This window comes from Ictalurus furcatus, chromosome 18 (assembly GCF_023375685.1).
Source record: "Ictalurus furcatus strain D&B chromosome 18, Billie_1.0, whole genome shotgun sequence".
NCBI lineage: Eukaryota > Metazoa > Chordata > Actinopteri > Siluriformes > Ictaluridae > Ictalurus > Ictalurus furcatus.
This window is the reverse complement of record NC_071272.1, coordinates 10,519,993-10,539,000: the sequence shown is the minus strand read 5'-3', so window position 1 is coordinate 10,539,000 and position 19,008 is coordinate 10,519,993. Positions and strand designations below refer to the sequence as shown.

Sequence of the window (19,008 nt, the reverse complement as noted above, 5' to 3'; positions counted from 1 at the left end):
CTCTGAAGAGCTTTACATTCATAGGAAGAGCAGCTGCCGTACCAAACAGTGATGCAGCCGGTCAGAATTCTCTCTATGGTGCAGTGGTAGAAGTTTGACATCATGTCAGAGCAAACCTCTTAAACCTCCTCAGAGAGTAGAGACATTGATGGGCAATGTGGACACCAAGGAACCTGTAGCTCTTAACTCTCTCCACCTTTTTTTTCTTTCTGTAATCCACAATCATCTCCTTGGTCTTGCTGACATTTAGAGACAGATTCTTGACATCACACCATGTTGAATGTGCTTTGACCTCTTCTCTGTAGAACGTCAGTTGATCTATTAGAGCGATAAGCAAACTGGAACAGGTCCAAGGTGCCATGGAGAGGAGCAGATATGAGATTTGATGCTCAAAGCACTTCATGATCACTGATGTCAGTGCTACAAGGTAGTAGTCATTCAGGCAGGAGACAGCAGTTTTCTTAGGCACAGGGATGATGGTGGTCTGCTTGAAGCTTGTGGGGATCACGGTCAGATTCAAAGAGAGATTAAGGATGTTAGTGGAGGCCATCTGGTCCTAGTGCCTTCTGAGCATTGATTCTCAAAGGCCCTGCTCAGTTCGGGAGTAGTTAGAGGGCAGGTGTCATGGTCATCAGGTATTTTCACAGCAGGGACTGTATTGCCTGCCTCAAAGTGAGTGTAGAATGTGTTGAGCTTATCTGGTAAGGAGGCAGACGTAGACAGATCACTGCTTTTCCTGCCTTTGTAATCTGTTATTGTGTACAGACTGCTTCACATGCGTTTGGTATCAGAGCTTGACACGGTCATAGTTTGACTCCACTCTGTCCCTGAATCTCTTTTGGTAGATCTGATAGCCTTTTGAAGGTCATACCTGGACTTCTTATAGACCATCAGGTCCTCAGAGTTGAAGGCTGCAGTTCATGCTCTCAGCCTGGCACGCACCTCTCCAGTGACCCATGGACTCTGGCTGGGAAATGACTTTACGTTAACTGTTGGGACAACATTCTCTGTGCATTTCTTGATGTAGCTTATCATAGTCCGCATATTCATTTATGTTGACTCCTGCTGCATCATGAAACATTTGCCAGTCTGTGGATTCAAAATAATCCTGCAGTCTGAAGACAGCATCCTCACTCCATTTGTGAACTGCTCTACAAAAAGTTTTTCCTGTTTAAGACATTGCAGTATGCTAATGTGATCACCTTTGCAGAAGGCAGGGAGGGGGTTAGGTTTGTAACACTGCTTTAGTGATGAATAGCAGTAATCCAAAGTCTGTTCACCTCATGTGGGAAAATTAATGTGCTGGTAGTAGTTGGGAAGAACCTTATGTTCATGTACACCCTATTAAAGTCCCCAAGAATGATGAAAGCAGCTTCAGAACATGCAATTTCTATTTCATTAATGGTGCGGTACAGTTCGCCCAATGCTTTTGTTTTGTCTGCGGAATGTACACCACTGTAAGGATGACTGAACTAAATTCATGGGGGAGGTAGAAAGGGCACACTTTAATTCGAAAACAGTTCGACCTCTGGGGATCAGTGTGTTGCTAAAACTGTAACATCTGTGCCCCATTGTGTGTTCATCATAAAGCAAATGCCTCCGGCAGAATCCTGCCGGTGTGATGGTTGTGGGAGGCACTGCAGTGTGTAACCATTAGTGATGGGAAGATATGATCATTTTACTGACTTGGATCTTTGAATCTCAATCAACAAAATGTACAAATCTTTATTCAAATCATTTCATTCATTTTGGTCATTTGAGCAGAATTAAGTTCACATGTTAAATTTTCAATAGCCAAATTGTCCCAACGCAAACTTTGATCATATTCCAAATAAGGAAAAAATTATGATGCAGCCAACAAATAATGAGAAACAGACTCAACTGGGTCTTCTGGTCCGAGTCGTTCATTCTTTTGTCACGTGGCAGCCGTATACGCTACATACAGGAAACAGAAATGGTTTGTTCACTTCCCGAGTCTTCTGGTCTGAGTCTTTTGTTCTTTTGTCACGTCAGCCGCATAGCCCTTACAAAAAACCCTACTGGAATCATGCAAGATTTTCATTTTTCTGCAGGATGCTTGCTGGTATACAGGAATTATGAAATCCTGCAGGACTCAATGACAAACTGTGCAGTATATTTGTATAAGTTTTAGAATTAAACATGCAGGAATATCAGCACACTCTCTGCACAAGGGGGGGTCGGGGGGTGAATCCTGCAGGATTTTATAATTCCTGAAGGACTGCTGCACACCTCCTGCAGACAAAGTAAAGTTCCCAAGTACTTAATATATCCTGCAGGATAGTCTTAATCTATCCAATTTATTTACTGTAAATGAAAAATATCTGTAGGTTATGTAGTCTACAAAAATAATTTTAAAAAATGGTAGAAATTAATTGGTTGAGTAAATGGTTCAATGAGTCATTCACAATGCCCCAGAGTACTCACTTTTCACTTTTATTGGCATAAAAATGTAATTTACAGAACGGGCATGTCAATGAATGGTTTTCGAGGAAAGATTAGATTCACCGAGACGACGTCACTCTTTCGCACCATAGTCGCACAGGTATTTGAATGCACAAATTCATCTGTCACCAACCATAGTGTGTCTGTAGAGGTATAGTGCCACTCTTAAACAATTTCTTTAATCATTATGGTGTACTAAATTACTGTTCAGTTATGTATTTGTGACACAGCGGTTAGTGTAATGTTCACTTGCTTACTAGAAAACATGGCTAATTTTATTATTTATACACAGCGGTTAGCAAACTAGTTCGCTTACAAGCAAACACGATTAATTTATTTACAAAAAATGTTCTTACCTTTTTTTTTTTTTTTTTTTTTTTTTTTTAAGGTGTGAATTACATTCCGGCTTGGAAACTTTACAGATTGCATCAGGCATTATGTGACATAATTTCAATAAATAAAATAATTTATTTCTGAAATACTTATTTCCCCTGTATGCATCATTATAGTTATTTCCCCTGTACAGTGTATTCCACTAATATTGGCACCATTGGTAAATATGAGCAAAGAAGTCTGTGAAAAACTGTCTTTATTGTTTAAACTTTTGATATTTTGTTTAAAAAAAATCATAAAAATACTCTGCTCTCATGGATATCAAGCAATTGCAAACACAACACAGGTTTATCAAAAATATATCTTTGTTAAATATAGGTGTGCAACAATTATTGGCACCCTTTTAATCAATACTTTGCGCTACCTCCCTTTGCCAAGATAACAGCTTTGAGTCTTGTCCTATAATGCCTGATGAGGTTGGAGAATACATGGCAAGGGATCTGAGACCATTCCTCCATACAGAATCTCTCCAGATCCTTCAAATTTTGAGGTCCATGCTGGTGGACTCTCCCCTTCAGTTGACCCCACACTATGGGTTTCAAGGCTGGGGACTGGGTTGGCCATGGCAGGACCTTGATTTTGTGGTCAGGAAACCATTTTTGTGTTTTGATGTATGTTGTGGATCATTGTCCTGCTGGAAGATCCAACCACGGCCCATTTTAAACTTTCTGGCAGAGGCAATCAAGTTTTAATTTAATATAAAATGTCCAGGTCCTCTGGCAGAAAAACATCCCCAGATCATTAAAGAGCCACCACCATATTTAACCATGGGCACGAGGTACTTCTCTGTGTGTGCCAAAACCACCTCTGATGTTTATTGCCAAAAAGCTCTGTTTTGGTTTCATCTGACCATAGAACCCAATCCCATTTAAAGTTCCAGTCGTGTCTGGGAAACTGAAGATGGTGGAGTTGGTTTTGGATGAGAGTAGAGGCTTTTTTCTTGAAACCCTTCCCAACAACTTGTAGTGATGTAGGTGAGTTTGGATTGTAGTTTTGGAGACTTTCTGACCCCAAGATGCAACTAAGCTCTGCAATTCTCCAGCTGTGATCCATGGAGATTTTGTGGCCACTCAAACAATCCTCTTCACAGTATGTGGACACATTGTAGGAACACATCCAATTCCAGGTTGATTCATAACATTTCCAGTTGACTGGAACTTCTTAATTATTACCCTGATGATGGAAATTGCCATTTGCAATGCTTGTGCTATTTTCTTATAGCCACTTCCCATTTTGTGAAACTCAACAACCTTTTGCTGCACATCACAGCTATATACCAATATAGTCCCATTGTGATGAATGACTAAGGGAATTTGGCCTATGTGTTACCTCATATTTATACCCCTGTGAAACAGGAAGTCATGGTTTATCACCGTGGTGTACTTAAAAAAAATAAATTAAAAAAATAATAATAATGTATATCAATGGGAATATACTTCAAATATATTTTTCTCATATGAATTCATAGAGGTGTCAATGATTGTTGCACACCTATATTTAACAAAGATATGTATTTTTTTTTTTTTTTTTTTTTTTTAAACCTGTGTTGTGTTTGCAATTGTTTGATATCCATGAGAGGAGAGTATTTTTGTGAATTTTTTGAGCAAAAGATCCAAAGGTTAAACAATAAAGACAATTTTCACAGCCTTCTTTGCTCATATTTACCAAGGGTGCCAATATTAGTGGAGGGCACTGTACATATGTAGCTGCACCATATTCCGGCAGGATCCCTGTAGGGGTTTTTTTTTTTTGTAAGGGGAGGACTGAACTTCAGAAAATGTTTATTGCACATGTCTTTTGATAATTGTATGATAATTCCTAAATAAATAATACATTACGTTAGTATTATTGATAGTAGATACTAAGGCGAGTAGCGGTCACATGACAAAGGAATGAAATGCTCTGACTGAAGTAGGAACTTGGGAGGTGAACCAGTCATTTCTGTGTATAGAATCTCCCTTACAAAAAATCCTGCAGGAATACTGTATGATGCAGATATTCTACAGGATTTTCAGCTCATTTTCCTGTAGAAATACCTGCAGTAAATTCTATGAAGGAAAATTATGCACGAATTATATCCTCCAGGAATTATGTCTTGCAGGTCTATTTGCAGGATAAATCTGAAATTCTTGAGGACATGGCGAGTTTTTTTAATGTCACAACATTGTCACAAATTGACTAGGGACGTGCAGAAGGGGAGCCTGGGGGCTCCCCTGCTATTTTTCTAAGTTATTTAAAAGTGTCCCTCTCAACTTTAATTAATAAACAATTATATTATGTAAAAAGCATTTTAATGCAAATTAACACGAGAATGTGCACAAAACAGTAGCAAATTAATCACAAGAAAGTCGAAGAATTTTCCTATTTATTTGTCCTACTTGAGTCTGCAGTCAGATAGTCTCGTCATGGTGCAATCGCTTTGTGTCTTGCTTCAACAGGCAGACAGGTATGGTGAAACCACTAGCTCTACTGCTAACCTTTTCGTAATATTAGCAGCATTTTAGAGTGTTTTCACACCTAGTTCATTTGAGCAATCCAAATGCTCTCTGAGCGGTTCAATGTATATATGTGAACCAACCAAGTGATCTCAGACCCCCTAAAAGGACCCAAAAGCGAACTTAGTATGTTTGTTCGAGTATGGTTCATTTGTGGTTCCATTTCTTTGTGATATGTGAAAGCACTGAGGTCCCGGTCCACTTTGCATTTTGTTTCAACAAATGTAAATGGAGGCTTGCCATACCTGCAGCCATGTTCCGTCACTGCTGAAAACGACACAAAACTTTTCACCATGTCAGGTCACAAGGTTGTGTGGTCTCAGTAGGAGAGCTGTGCACTTCTTGAAATTTGGAAAGAGGATCGCATTAAATGCCAAATATCCTCAACACAAGAACATAAAAAGAGGATGTGCAGATCAACTAGCAGATGTTTTCACTGACATCTTCAACATCTCCCTGAGCAGTGCCACCGTTCCAATGTGCTAGTCCAAAGGCTACCTCAATTGTCCCCATGCCGAAGAAGTCTTCAGTGTCCTGCCTCAATGACTACTGTCCCGTTGCACTAACATCCATCATCATGAAATGCTTCGAGAGGCTCATCATGAGGCACATCAAGACCCTGCTGCCCACGTCACTGGACCCGCTGCAGTTGTATCGCACCAACCACTCGATAGATGATGCCATCGCCACCACCCTACATCTGGTCCTCACCAACCTGGACAAAAAGGACACCTACGTTCGAATGCTGTTCATAGACTTCAGTTCAGGATTCAACACAATCATTCCTCAGCACCTGATTGGAAAGCTGAACCCACTGGGCCAGAACACCTCCATCTGCAACTGGATCCTGGACTTCTTGACTGGGAGACCTCAATCAGTCCGGATCAGGAACAACATCTCCAGCACCACCACACTGAGCACGGGGGCGCCTCAGGGTTGTGTGCTCAGTCCACTGCTGTTCATTCTGCTGACACACGACTGTGTAGCAATGCACGGCTCCAATCACATCAAGTTCGCCAATCACATGACCGTGAGGGGTCTCATCAGCAAGAACGACAAGTCAGCATACAGAGAGGAGGTGCAGCAGCTAACAGACTGGTGCATAGCCAACAACATGTCTCTAAACAAAAGAGATGGTTCTTGACTTCAGGAGAGCACGGAGTGACCACTCTCCGCTGAAAATCAAGGGCTCCTCCGTGAAAATCGCCAAGAGCACCAAATTCCTTGGTGTTCACCTGACTAAGAACCTCACCTGGTCCCTCAACACCAGCTCCATAACCAAGAAAGCCCAGCAGCATCTCTACTTTCTGCGAAGGCTGAAGAAAGCCCATCTCCCTCCCCTTATCCTTACCAGTCTCTACAGAGGAAGTATTGAGAGCATCCAGAGCAGCTGCATCACTGTCTGGTTCGGAAATTGCACCTAATTGTATCGCAAGACCCTGCAGCAGATAGTGAAGACGGCTGAGAAGATCATCGAGGTCTCTCTCCCCTCCATCACAGACATTTACACCACACACACCGGCAGCATTGTGGAGGACACCACACAACCTTCACACACACTCTTCAGCCCCCTGCTGTCTGGAAAAAGGTACCAAAGCATTTCAGTCCTCACGGCCAGACGGTGTAACAGCTTCTTCCCCCAAGCCATCAGACTCCTCAATACTAAGAGACTGGACACACACACACACAAACACATGCTCACTCACTCCCCCCAATATTTGTACATTCCTTCATTGATTCTGTTGCATTTTTGCTGCTACTGTATTATAAAAAAATATAGTATTTAATTTATTGTCACTATTATACACTTTACCTGGCTGCTACCACAATCACTGCTATGTCCATATTGGTATAAGCTAATCTGCTGAATACTCAGTCATAGCATGTTATGTTTATATTTATACCATTTTAAAATTATATTGTTACTCCTTGCCACCTATCTTCTTCACTACCTATTATATCAGACACTTCCACACTAAAACTGTGCACTATTCAGCACTACCCTGTCACTTACTGTGCCTATTGTCCTGTTTTAGTAGTATTGGACTGTCCTGTATTTTTAGCACACGTCTGCAAGTACACTTTGTGTAGAATGTTTGTAGCTCTTATTTAGTTCTGTGTCATCTCATGTGGTTAGTATGTTGTTTTATGTAGCACCATGGTCCTAGAGGAACGCTGTCATTTCACTGTGTACTGTACCAAATGTATATGGTTGAAATGACAAAAAGGCCACTTGAACTTGAAAAGTGTTTCTTTTGTTTTCTCAAAAAATGAAGGAAAGAGGCTATAATAGAGCAGCACTACAATGCTGGGTAAAAGTAAAAAAAAAAAATCTACGACAGAAGTACATGAGCACCTGTGACAAAATGCGTCGAAGTGGTGAGTCCTTTGAAATTAAGTATTCCTGTCCCTTCTATGATGACTTTGATGAAATTTTGGGTGCAATCTGGGGTCTGAGTTCTTATGAAGTTGTGGTGTGAATAAGAAAGGGTCTGAGATCACTTCATTGCTGAAGAGGACAAAAAAAAAAAGAACCGGGTTCTCTTTCTGACTGAGGTCACTTTTGTCTGGTTCTCTTTCTGGTTCACTTTAATTGAACTGGGTTTGGTTCTTTTAAAATGAACTGTATGTGAAAACACCCTTATATGTTTATCATCGGTAGTTTTCAAATTGATTGAGAGGGAATGTATTGGTGAGTACTAGCTACTCAAGTTTGTTACATATCCAGACATGCAAGTAACCTTGTTATATTATGTGTGTTATATAGTCAGCAAAGGCATGATGCCAAATAGACAGAGAGGGCAGAAAATTAAAGAATAACTGAAGGAGTCAGCGAAAGGCACAGCTTCTTTATCAACATTGTTGAAAAGAGGGTGAGCTAATATGAGACAGATAGTTGCAAAGATGTATGCAACATATAGTTGCAAAAAAGGCATAATATGTTTACAAGGAGTGATAGTCTGTGTTACCGGTGTTTTGTTCGGCCATACACTGATTACCCTTGTCCCCCGCAGCACTGTCGTTTTGCTTTATTTATATAAATAAAAACCATTTAGTTCAGTTGGAGAACGTTCAGCGGACGATATAAACGAGAGGTTCTCAAACTTTTGTAACTAAAGCCCCCCCAAGCCTCCCCTATCATGTGGCACGCCCCCCCCCCCCCCGCCCATATTGGAGGAGACCAGGTATAATGATTACCTATTCTATATAAAATTTATCTACATATAATAGATAATCTATAATCTGTATAGATTTCTAGTTTTTTTTTGTTTGTTTGTTTGAGTTTTTGTACCCTTTTTTTATTATTACTTTTCATAACTTTTATGTTTTTTAAAAATGACATGACATTTATAAGGCTATATAACGGCCAGGTATGGAACATGAATTATCAAAAATGTTTCTGAACAGTATAACTACTTTGAACAAGAGAACTAGGCTGCAATAACTTGTACTATTTTACATGTAAATATGTTGCATTCCATTCATCTTGCATTCTAAAAACATTTGCATATGAATTATGCAAATTGGGATGAAGGGCGCATCTCATTAGCCATGACCTTGTTAAATCAATCAGTGGGACACCTGCGCTTGCTTCTTTTTACATTCACGTCCGTGTCAGCTGCCGTGTGATCAACTCTCAGCCACTTTTTGTCCAAAGTTGCTAGTTTTGTCGCTGATAATTATGATAATGATAATATTATGATAAATATTATGATAATAATAATGATCCCACTTTTCAAGATTGCAAATACAGTTGTCATATGGCAACTATATTCGCAATCTTGAAAAGTGGGATCATTATTATTCTGTGCTGCGACTCTATATACGCGGTTAGCGTAACGTTAGCTTGCTTATTAGCAAACAAGGCTAATTTTATTATTCCCAAAAATATTTCTTACCTTTTAGTTTATTTATTTATTTATTTATTTATTTTTGGGTATGAATTGAACTCAAGGCTTGGAAACTCCACAGATTGCATCAGTCATTATGTGACATTGTTTCAATAAATAAAATAATTCAGTTGTAAAACTACTTTAGTTATTTTCTCTGTATATCCCATATCCTGCAGAATATCAGATCTATCCTGCACAATAATCCTGCAGGAAGTGTTTGTTTTAAATAGAGAAGAAGCCTTTATTTGTCATATATACACATTACAGCACAGTGAAATTTTGTTTTTCGCATATCCCAGCTTGTTAGGAAACTGGGGTCAGAGCGCAGGGTCAGCTATGATACAGCACCCCTGGAGCAGACAGGGTTAAGGGCCTTGCTCAAGAGCCCAACAATGGCAGCTTGGCAGTGCTGGGGCTTGAACCCCCGACTTTCTAATCAGAATTCTTGCAGGTATTTCTACAGGAAAATGATCTGAAAATCCTGTAGGATATCTGCATCATATTCCTGCAGGATTCTTGTAGGATTTTTGTGTGAATAATAAAATTAGCCATGTTTGTTAGTAAGCAAACAAATGTTGTGCTGCATCACTGTATCAGAGCATTGTGCTAGCCCCTCTGAAAGCCCCTCCCTTTCCAAAACCTTCACACTAACTGTTCCTCAGTGGTGGAATGCACTTCCAATCTCAATCCGGACCGCAGAATCTCTCACCATCTTCAAAAAACAACTAAAGACCCACCTTAGGCTATGAACACCTAACAAACTCATAATACAAAAAAAAAAAAAAAAATGCACTTACACCTCTACTCTGCACTTTGCTTCTTCTGGAATTCAATTAATAGATCTTGTATGGTAGCACTTCTTGTATTGTTCTCTGCTTGATATCGCTTTGCTTGTATCGTTCTCATTTGTAAGTCGCTTTGGATAAAAGCGTCTGCTAAGTGAATAAATGTAATGTAATGTAATGTATAGCAGCAATATAATTAGTAAAGATGAAGCTGTTATTTGAATACCTAATATTATAATTGAGAAGGTTGTTGAGGTAACAAAGTTGACATAAACTCCAAGAACTACTGTCATGCATCCATACTGTGGCCAGTGAAAATGATATACTACCCCTGGCAAAAATTATGGAATCACCACACTTCGAGAATGTACACCTGGCTTTTTTTTACTTTGTAGTAAATAAACAAATCACAGATATGACACAAACCAATTTTTGTTTAATAGCAGAACATTCTGGTTTCTTGAAACATGCCTCAAATACATTAAATGAAAGTATTTTAATTAATGGCATTTTTGCAATTTTTTTTTTTCAAAATCAAAAGAAAAAAAATACTGTCAGGTACCGTGGTTGAAGACGGAAGCAGATGCGGGTGACAGAATCAGGCAGAATAATCCATTGGAAAAGACAAAGTTCGTGGTCGGTAAACAGGCGAGGGTCAGGCGATCAGGCAAACAAACAAAACGGGACTAGGCCGAAATCGAGGTCGGAGACGGAAACACTGGTCAAAGGTAACTGCAGTAAACCCACGTGAAAAGGTCTTAGAAAAGGGCTTAGAGAATGGCTGAGAAACTAATAATCAGAACATTATTTCACGAAGTTTCTTTGCTTCCAAAGTCTCTCTTATACTGTAGTGTGAGTGTGTTTGTAATGAGACGCAGGTGTGTGTGATTAGAACTCCAGGGAAGGTGAGCACATGCGTGTGTGGGAACTGTAGTCCTCAGCGGCCATGTTTGTAGTTAGCGGTGTTTCCGGGGGAACCGAATCATGGTTGGGCTGAGATATGACAATTATGGAATCATCAAAAAAAATTTAAAAATCACAATTTGTACTTTGCTGCTCTTCCTCTGGCTTTTTTTCTTTGAGGCATGGACTTCACTAATGAAAAACAATATTTTACATCATGCTGGTTCCAACTTTCTCGGTTGACAGATCAGGTTTGCAGGATGGACCCTTGTCATGGACCAATTTTTTTTTAAATTTCCACCATAAATTTTCAATTGGCTTGAGAGCCGGTCTGTTTGCTGGCCATGTTGCCGTTGATATGCCGTTCCTGAAGAAAAGATTTAATACTCTTTGCTCTTTGGCAAGATGCATTATCATCCTGAAGAATGACTTCATCACTAAACCTATTTTCTATCAATGGAATGAGAGAAGTGTTCAAAATTTCAATGTACACCTGTGCATTGACTGTTGTGGTCTTGTCTGGTCCTTTACCTGACATGCAACCCATAATTGCAATCATAAATGAGTGGGGAAATTTGATTGTTATCTTATGTTTCATTAGAACAGCACCAGACAAAAGTTCCAGCATCATCTCCTTGGCCAATGCAGATTCATGATTCATCACTGAATATCACTTTCATCCCATCATCCATATTCCATGATTGCTTCTCTTTAGCCCACTGTAACCATGTTTTCTTCTGTTTAGGTGTTAGTGCTGGTTTTCGTTTGGCTTTTCTATATGAAAATCCCATTTCATTCAGCCGATTTCTTACAGTTCTGTCACAAACATTGACTCCTGTTTCCGTCCATTTGTTTTTCATCTGTTTTGTTGTTCATTTTGTATTTTCAAGGCATATTGCTTTCAGTTTTTTATCCTGACATTTGCCGTCTTCCTTATGGGTCTACCCGTATGGTTTTCCTTTTATAACCGTCCTATTTTGTTTATACTTGCACCAAATTTTAGACACAGCTGACTGGAAACAACCAGCATCTTTTGACACACTCCATGTCAGATTTGCTTCTTGAAGGAGTTTTATAATCCTTTCCATTGTTTCAACTGACAACTTTCTTGTTGATCAAATATTAAGTAGATAATTTGTGAAAGATGTTTGTTGTTCAGTGTGCAGTGTAGAAGACATCAAGCAAACACATTTGATACCGCTAGTATTGGGCATCTTTGCTTATACACTTCATTTGTGTCTGTTCCCCAAATGTGGCCAAATAGGGTACCTCTACACCTGGGAGCACTACAGATAGTCTAGTTGTCTCTAACCCAGTGTTCAGTAGGCATTTTTTAGGTAGTGCCTAAATCTGACTTGTTCTTTATTCAAATGTATGCTAATATATTTTATATATTTGGTTCTAGACTTTCACCTCCAGCTAATGCATGTTATAAACATGCTTCAAATTGTTATTCTCTTTCGCAATAAACTGGAAATAAAATTCATATGCAAATGTGTACTCTGCTTAACAACCACCACCACCACAAAAGAAAACTCTACTTCTTCCTTTGCACTCTAGAGCCACAATAACCATAAGAAAAATACAGGGTGTCCAAAAAGACAGGAACCACAGAAAGTATAACTACATGCACTTGAGTTTGAATGCATCATTTACAACATAGAATCACAATCCATTTTATTAGGAACACCTGTACACTCATGAACTCACTAATGCTTCTTTTTTGTGTACAATTGTTTTAGGAAGTGATCAAAAATCTGGTGAAAAGATATGTGGCAGCCATGATCCGCAGAACCAAAACCGATGAAGGGCTGACTGAGGAAAACTTCAAGGTGAGCTATTTTATTATTACAGTTATAATGTAGAAAATATATAGTCATTGGGTAAACATTACTGTACTGCAGTTTAAGCATAAATGAGACTTACATCTGATTATGGCTGTTCTTTATATATTTATGTGTCTTATGTAAGATCTTGGCTATAACTTTAGGTTTAAGAAAAACTTGAACTAGTTTTCACATATCTTTATATAAAATTTCATTCTTAAAAATTATAGGTTTGATTGAAGCCCACTTTCCCCCCCCCCCCCCATTTTAACACCCATGTTAAAATGGCAGGTTTTTGTGATGTAAAAAAATCATCAGAATTTTTCCACTAGATTACATTACAGACATTACATAGACAAATATTTCCTGTAATTGAGTGTTATGGTTCATGTGGTTTGCTCTCCCTTTAATATAATTTGCATCTCCCATGTGGTCCATTAAGGAGCTCAAACAGGACATCTCAAGTTTCCGATACGAGGTCCTGGACCTGCTGGGCAACCGCAAGCCGCCACGCCGCACCTACTCCTCAAGCAGTGAGGCCACACAACCTGAGGCTGAGCAAGAAGATGAAAAGGAAGATACAGAGATGAGGAACAGAGGAGCAAGGCCTGGAGGACAAGCTCAGTCAGGTTCTGTTTCATTTGCCCAGGCAGACAAGAGAAAGCGTGAAGGCCAATTTACAGTTTCAGCTCTATTTCGCTCTATGGCAGGTCTGGAGGATGTGGATGATGGACTAAAAAGCAATGGCTTGAAGAAAAACAGGTGGTCCCCTTCATCATTCGTGCGGACAAGTGGCCGCTTGCGGCACTTCTCACGCTCAAAAAAAGACTCACTGCGTCGTTTAGGATCACTGTTTCGTCGTGTGAATGGACACGTTGCTCAATCACGCTTGAAGAGTCCCCAGCAGCAACAAACCTACAGCATTTCAGATGGGGTTTTGCAACCGCCAACGTCCTGGCGAGACCCCCAAGCACAGCCAGAGAACTGGCTGACAAGAAGCAGCATGCACCTGCACATGCTCGGAGGAGAATCTGGTGCAATAGACAAGAATCAAACACCGTCAATGTCAGAGCAGGCAAATGATACAGATGATCTCCTGCTAAGGCCCCCTGGTCTACACTGTGCTTCCAGCCTGACTGCCTCCAGTTCCCTCTTGCTCTCCTCTAGTGAGGATCTGTATCAGGGCTTGCCAGGGCCTTGTGAGAGCATTGATTCCTCTTATTGGGATCAGGAGGAGTCAATCACCACACAGCTCTAATTGGCTGCACAAAGAGTATGCTGCCACGATTGTGTTCATATCAGTACAGGCATTGGACAGCACTTGTGTGTATATATATATATATATATATTTGCTTTTATTACATAAGCCTATAATTAGCAAATAAGTAGTCTTTAAATACTGTATTGAGAATGTTAATGATTCAGTTTCAGCAATATGAGAGTGCATTTGAATCAATGACTCCTACTGCAATGCTTTCTTTTTTGTTACAAGTACACATCAAATGCCATTTGCACATATACTTTTAACAGCTACATATAGCCATCAATACATCACTCACGTTATTTATTTAATAATGCTTCCCTGGCTTCTAAGGTGTTACAAGAAATGTGCATTTATGAGCTTAACTATAAACTCAACAAGAGTAGAATTGCATTTGGAAAGTAGGAAGAGTTTGGAAAGTATCATTTTAGGCTTTACCAACATTGCCAAAGTGCCCTTATACAATTTTTCCCTTTGAGCCTTCAGAAGTATAGCTCACTCCAAGTTCAGAGACTTTAATTTTCCCTTATAGTCAAAAGATTATCCATTTGTCACTATGCAGGAAAACAAGGGCAGATTAAACACAAAGCCCCCAGGGCAAAAGCCAAATTTCTGATTATAGAGAGGCATGTAACCCTGACATTTCATGCAAAATGCCACATTTGGAAAAAAGCATCTGAACAATAATGACTTGTGCATGTACATTTTTTTTTTTTTTAGAAGAGAAGTGAGCATGTCTGCAATGGATAAAAGTAGTTTGTCTCCAGTGAATGACTAAAGTACATCACATTAACATCTGAGCTTTTGTAAATTCACAAAAAACAGTAGTGTAAAAGGGAGCAAATACCCCAATGAGAAATAAATTCATGTATATTAATTAGAACTGTGAAATGTATTAACAAAATATTGTTTTAATTTCTATATAGGATGTTGCAATCAAATTTTCAATAGCCTCTACACTATTGTAGTTCAGTAATAAGGTCTAATTTATGCCAATAAGTTAACTTGATATCTACTTTTTTGAAGCTTTGCAAAATGTAGAAAAATAACTTCATACAAAACATAGATAAAGCAGGTTGTGTTGTGCTTAGTTTGTCTCAGGGCAAGGGATTCATCAACTTGGATAACTTGCTTTGAATTTCTATAATTTCCTAATGAAAATGAAGGATTGTATAGAAATGGGTAACAAAACTAAACTTAAAGCTAAAAGTTTTTATACCAATTATAATTTTCATGGACATTAGGAAAAGTTCTTAGAATTGTTGGTACAGATTATGAAAGTTTTTGCAATTGTCAGTTTCCCCAACTTCTGCTTCAAAACACTGAAATATAGTCATACAAAACACAAAAATACTGTTTTTAAAAAATGTTTAATACACATACTGATGATGGTGGAGCCCTAAATGTTGGCTACTTTGAATCATTTTATATATTTAAACAGAATCTAAAATATAAAGCAAAAACAAAGTGATTCTCAGTAATACAAATTGCCAATGAACGTAATTTAAAAATTAACCAATCAAGCTACACTCACTGTCCACTTTACTGAGAACACCTGTACACCTGCTCATTTATGCAGTTATCTAAATCAGCCAATGATGTAGCAGTAGCAAAATGCAAAAAATCATGCATGTACAGGTCAAGAGCTTCAGTTCACATCAAACATCAGAATGGGGGTCACAGAATCTGCTCTGTGACCAACTGTAGCAGAGTTGTCTGTGCCAAATGGGCTGGCTTGAGTATTTCAGAAAATGCTGACCTCCTGGGATTTTTCACACAGAACAGTCTCTAGAGTTTACACAGAATGGTAGTGGGGGGAAAAAAAATTAAATCCTGTGAGCAGGACAAGAATCTGTAGCCTTGAGCACAGACTAACTGAAACGGGACAGTTGAAGACTGGAAAAAGACCAGCTGATTCTTTATCCAGCCCCCTCCTAATCTTCACCTGTCCAGTTTGGGAGAATATGTGCCCATGATAGACTTAGATTCCTGTTCTTGGCTGACAGAAGTGGAACCCAATGCGGTCTTCTGCTGTGACCTGTATCTGCATGACTTTATGCACAGTGGTGCTGCCACACGATTGGCTGATTGGATAACTGCATACGTGGGCAGGTGTACATGTGTTCCTGTTAAAGTGGACAGTCAATGTATCTTCCTTACAACCTATTCAGTCATTCACAGCTGTTTACTTAAAATCCATGATTGTGTAAACCCAGTGCCTGGGGCGTTTAAAATGTGCCTTATATGTACAGTAATTACTACCATGTTTCACTCTATTGTTCCAATGTTCAAAATTTAGCATTAAAGTAATCCTCGTTACTTACACCTTCTAAAAGTTTCGTGGCATCCATAAAGAATCAGACCCACACAATTCAAAACCACAAATTCTGGGCAAAAAATCTCGAGGAAAAAAAAAAAGGTTTCTGAAATGACAGACTATAGAGAGTGACTTTACAAATCCCTTTGGCTGAAGAATTCAAAACATTTATGCATTTAGAAAAAACTAAACAAAAAGGTATCTACTGCCCCAACCACCCTTTGAAATCCATTGTAAGCAAGTTGAGTAAACAGGTTTTCTGTTCTTTTCGCAGTAACAAACAACAAAAAAGTAAATTCCGTCCTTATGGGTAATCGCCCATGGACGCCATGATTCCTGAGGCTGCTGTACGTGGTGCTGACCTGCATTCTAGGCATTATTCATTCCAAACAAACAGCACTGTAGTGTTTAAAAAAATAAAAAAAGGTAAACTATGTAACTTTGTTCAAATTAATCAAAATATAATGAGTAAGTACATCATAAATCCATTTTCCATACCGTGTTTTGGTCTTACTCCGATTCACTACAGTAAGCCTATTATATTTATATTTTAAACTTGTCAGGATGGATTTCGCAGGAAATTGCATACATGCATCATTTGCCCAAAGGAGTCTCATATCCATAAAACAAAAAGGTAGCTCCAGCTACTTTTTCACGTGTAAGGTGTGGGAGTAGCGTAGGTTAGTGGTCACAACGACCAAGATCACAGACCATACAAAATGTCAAAGCTCCAGGGAATCACCTGTCCTAAAAAAACCAAGAACGGGAGATGGTTTTTTCTTACTCAACAGGTAAGATATTTCATTGAAATGATAGCCAGCCATGTAGCTCTCGAACAGAGTTCACTGTAAAGCAACATCTATTATAAAGGTTGATTTCTGTATGGGTTGTTATTGTTAAGTGCTGGATTTTATTTTCAAGGACCACACAAGTTATAAACCTAAGGGGTAGCTACATTAATGTTTTCAGCTGTCCAATTAGTCAGCTTATGACCCTTTCCATCTAAACTGGTTTTCTCTCTTGAGCCTAGTAGCAAATGTTCTATAAGCAGTATGATAATCTCCATTTGCTTTAGTTATGAAAAAGAACAATTCACTTCTACTCCAAATAAAACACAGCTGCCACCACCTGTACCCCGTTTGACCTTATCAGACTAGTAATAGTTGTGTTACCTTTTGTAACTTAATTTAAAAAAAGTGTTTCCAATTAGTCAAAACTAGGGACATTAGCTGGACTGTTCATCATCCAGGGCTGAGCCCAGATGCATTTTTTCCAGCTAGTAGCCCAAGAATTGTTTTATGGAAGCCAAGATAACTTGGCTGTCAACATATGCCATGAGCAGAAACCAGATTTATAATAAAACTTGCCTTGGGTGTCATCCCTGTTTGTAGGACTACCAGACTGAAAACTTTTCTAACTAGGCTAGTTTGGAGTCACTAGCCAAGGGAAGACGCAACTAAGTTATAGGTTTAGCTGCTACAGTGCCATGCAAAGTACATTATCTTACCTTATGCTCTGCTCATATGTTTGTGTAAACTGGAACTTTACAGTGCATCCCAAAAGTATTCACACCGCTTCACTTTTTCCACATTTTGTTATGTTATGTTACAGCCTTATTGCAAAATGGAATAAATGCATTATTTTCTCAATTCTACGAATACCCCATAATGACAACGTGAAAGTTTGTTTGAAATCTTTGCAAATTTATTTAAAAAAAAACAAAACAAAACAAAAAAAACCCCACATGTACATAAGTATTCACAGCCTTTGCCATGACACTCAAAATTGAGCTCAGGTGCATCCTGTTTCCACTGATCATCCTTGAGATGTTTCTACAACTTGATTGGAGTCCACCTGTGGTAAATTCAGTTGATTGGACATGATTTGGAAAGGCACACACCTGTCTATATAAAAAGGTCCCACAGTTAACAATGCATGTCAGCACAAGTCAAACCATGAAGTCCAAGGAATTGTCTGTAGACCTCCGAGACAGGATTGTATCAAGGCACAGATCTGGGGAAGGGTACAGAAACATTTCTGCAGCATTGAAGATCCCAATGAGCACAGTGGCCTCCATCATCCGTAAATGGAAGAAGTTTGGAACCACCAGGACTCTTCCTAGAGCTGGCTGCCCAGCCAAACTGAGCAATCGGGGAGGTAGGCCTTAGTCAGGGAGGTGACCAAAAACCCGATGGCCACTCTGACAGAGCTCTAGCATGTCTCTGTGGAGAGAGGAGAACCTTCCAGAAGAACCACCATCTCTGAAGCACTCCACCAATCAGGTCTGTATGGCAGAGTGGCCAGACGGAAGCCACTCCTCAGTAAAAGGCACATGACAGCCCGCCTGGAATTTGCCAAAAGGCACCTGAAGGACTCAGACCAAAGCTTAAACACTTTGGCCTGAATGGCAAGCGTCATGTCTGGAGGAAACCAGGCACCACTCATCACTTGGCCAATACCATCCCTACCGTGAAACATAGTGGTGGCAGAATCATGCTGTGGGGATGTTTTTCAGCAGCAGGAACTGGGAGACTAGTCAGGATTGAGGGAAAGATGAATGCAGCAACGTACAGAGACATCCTTGATGAAAACCTGCTCCAGAGTGCTCTGGACCTCAGACTGGGGCGAAGGTTCATCTTCCAACAGGACAATGATCCTAAGCACACAGCCAA

General features: G+C 39.4%; 1 protein-coding gene across 2 annotated transcripts in view; it reads left to right on the top strand.

The window, feature by feature from the left end:
* The window catches only part of LOC128622106 (short transient receptor potential channel 5-like), a 104,394-nt gene extending 89,656 nt beyond the window's left edge, over positions 1–14,738 (top strand). For both annotated transcript variants that reach the window (XM_053648339.1, XM_053648340.1), the window contains exons 10-11: positions 12,675–12,764; positions 13,201–14,738. In XM_053648339.1, the coding sequence (XP_053504314.1) occupies positions 12,675–12,764; positions 13,201–14,016 (906 nt within the window). In that variant the 3' untranslated portion in view covers positions 14,017–14,738. The remainder of the gene's footprint in view (positions 1–12,674; positions 12,765–13,200) is intronic.
* The last annotated feature ends 4,270 nt before the right edge of the window (positions 14,739–19,008 follow it).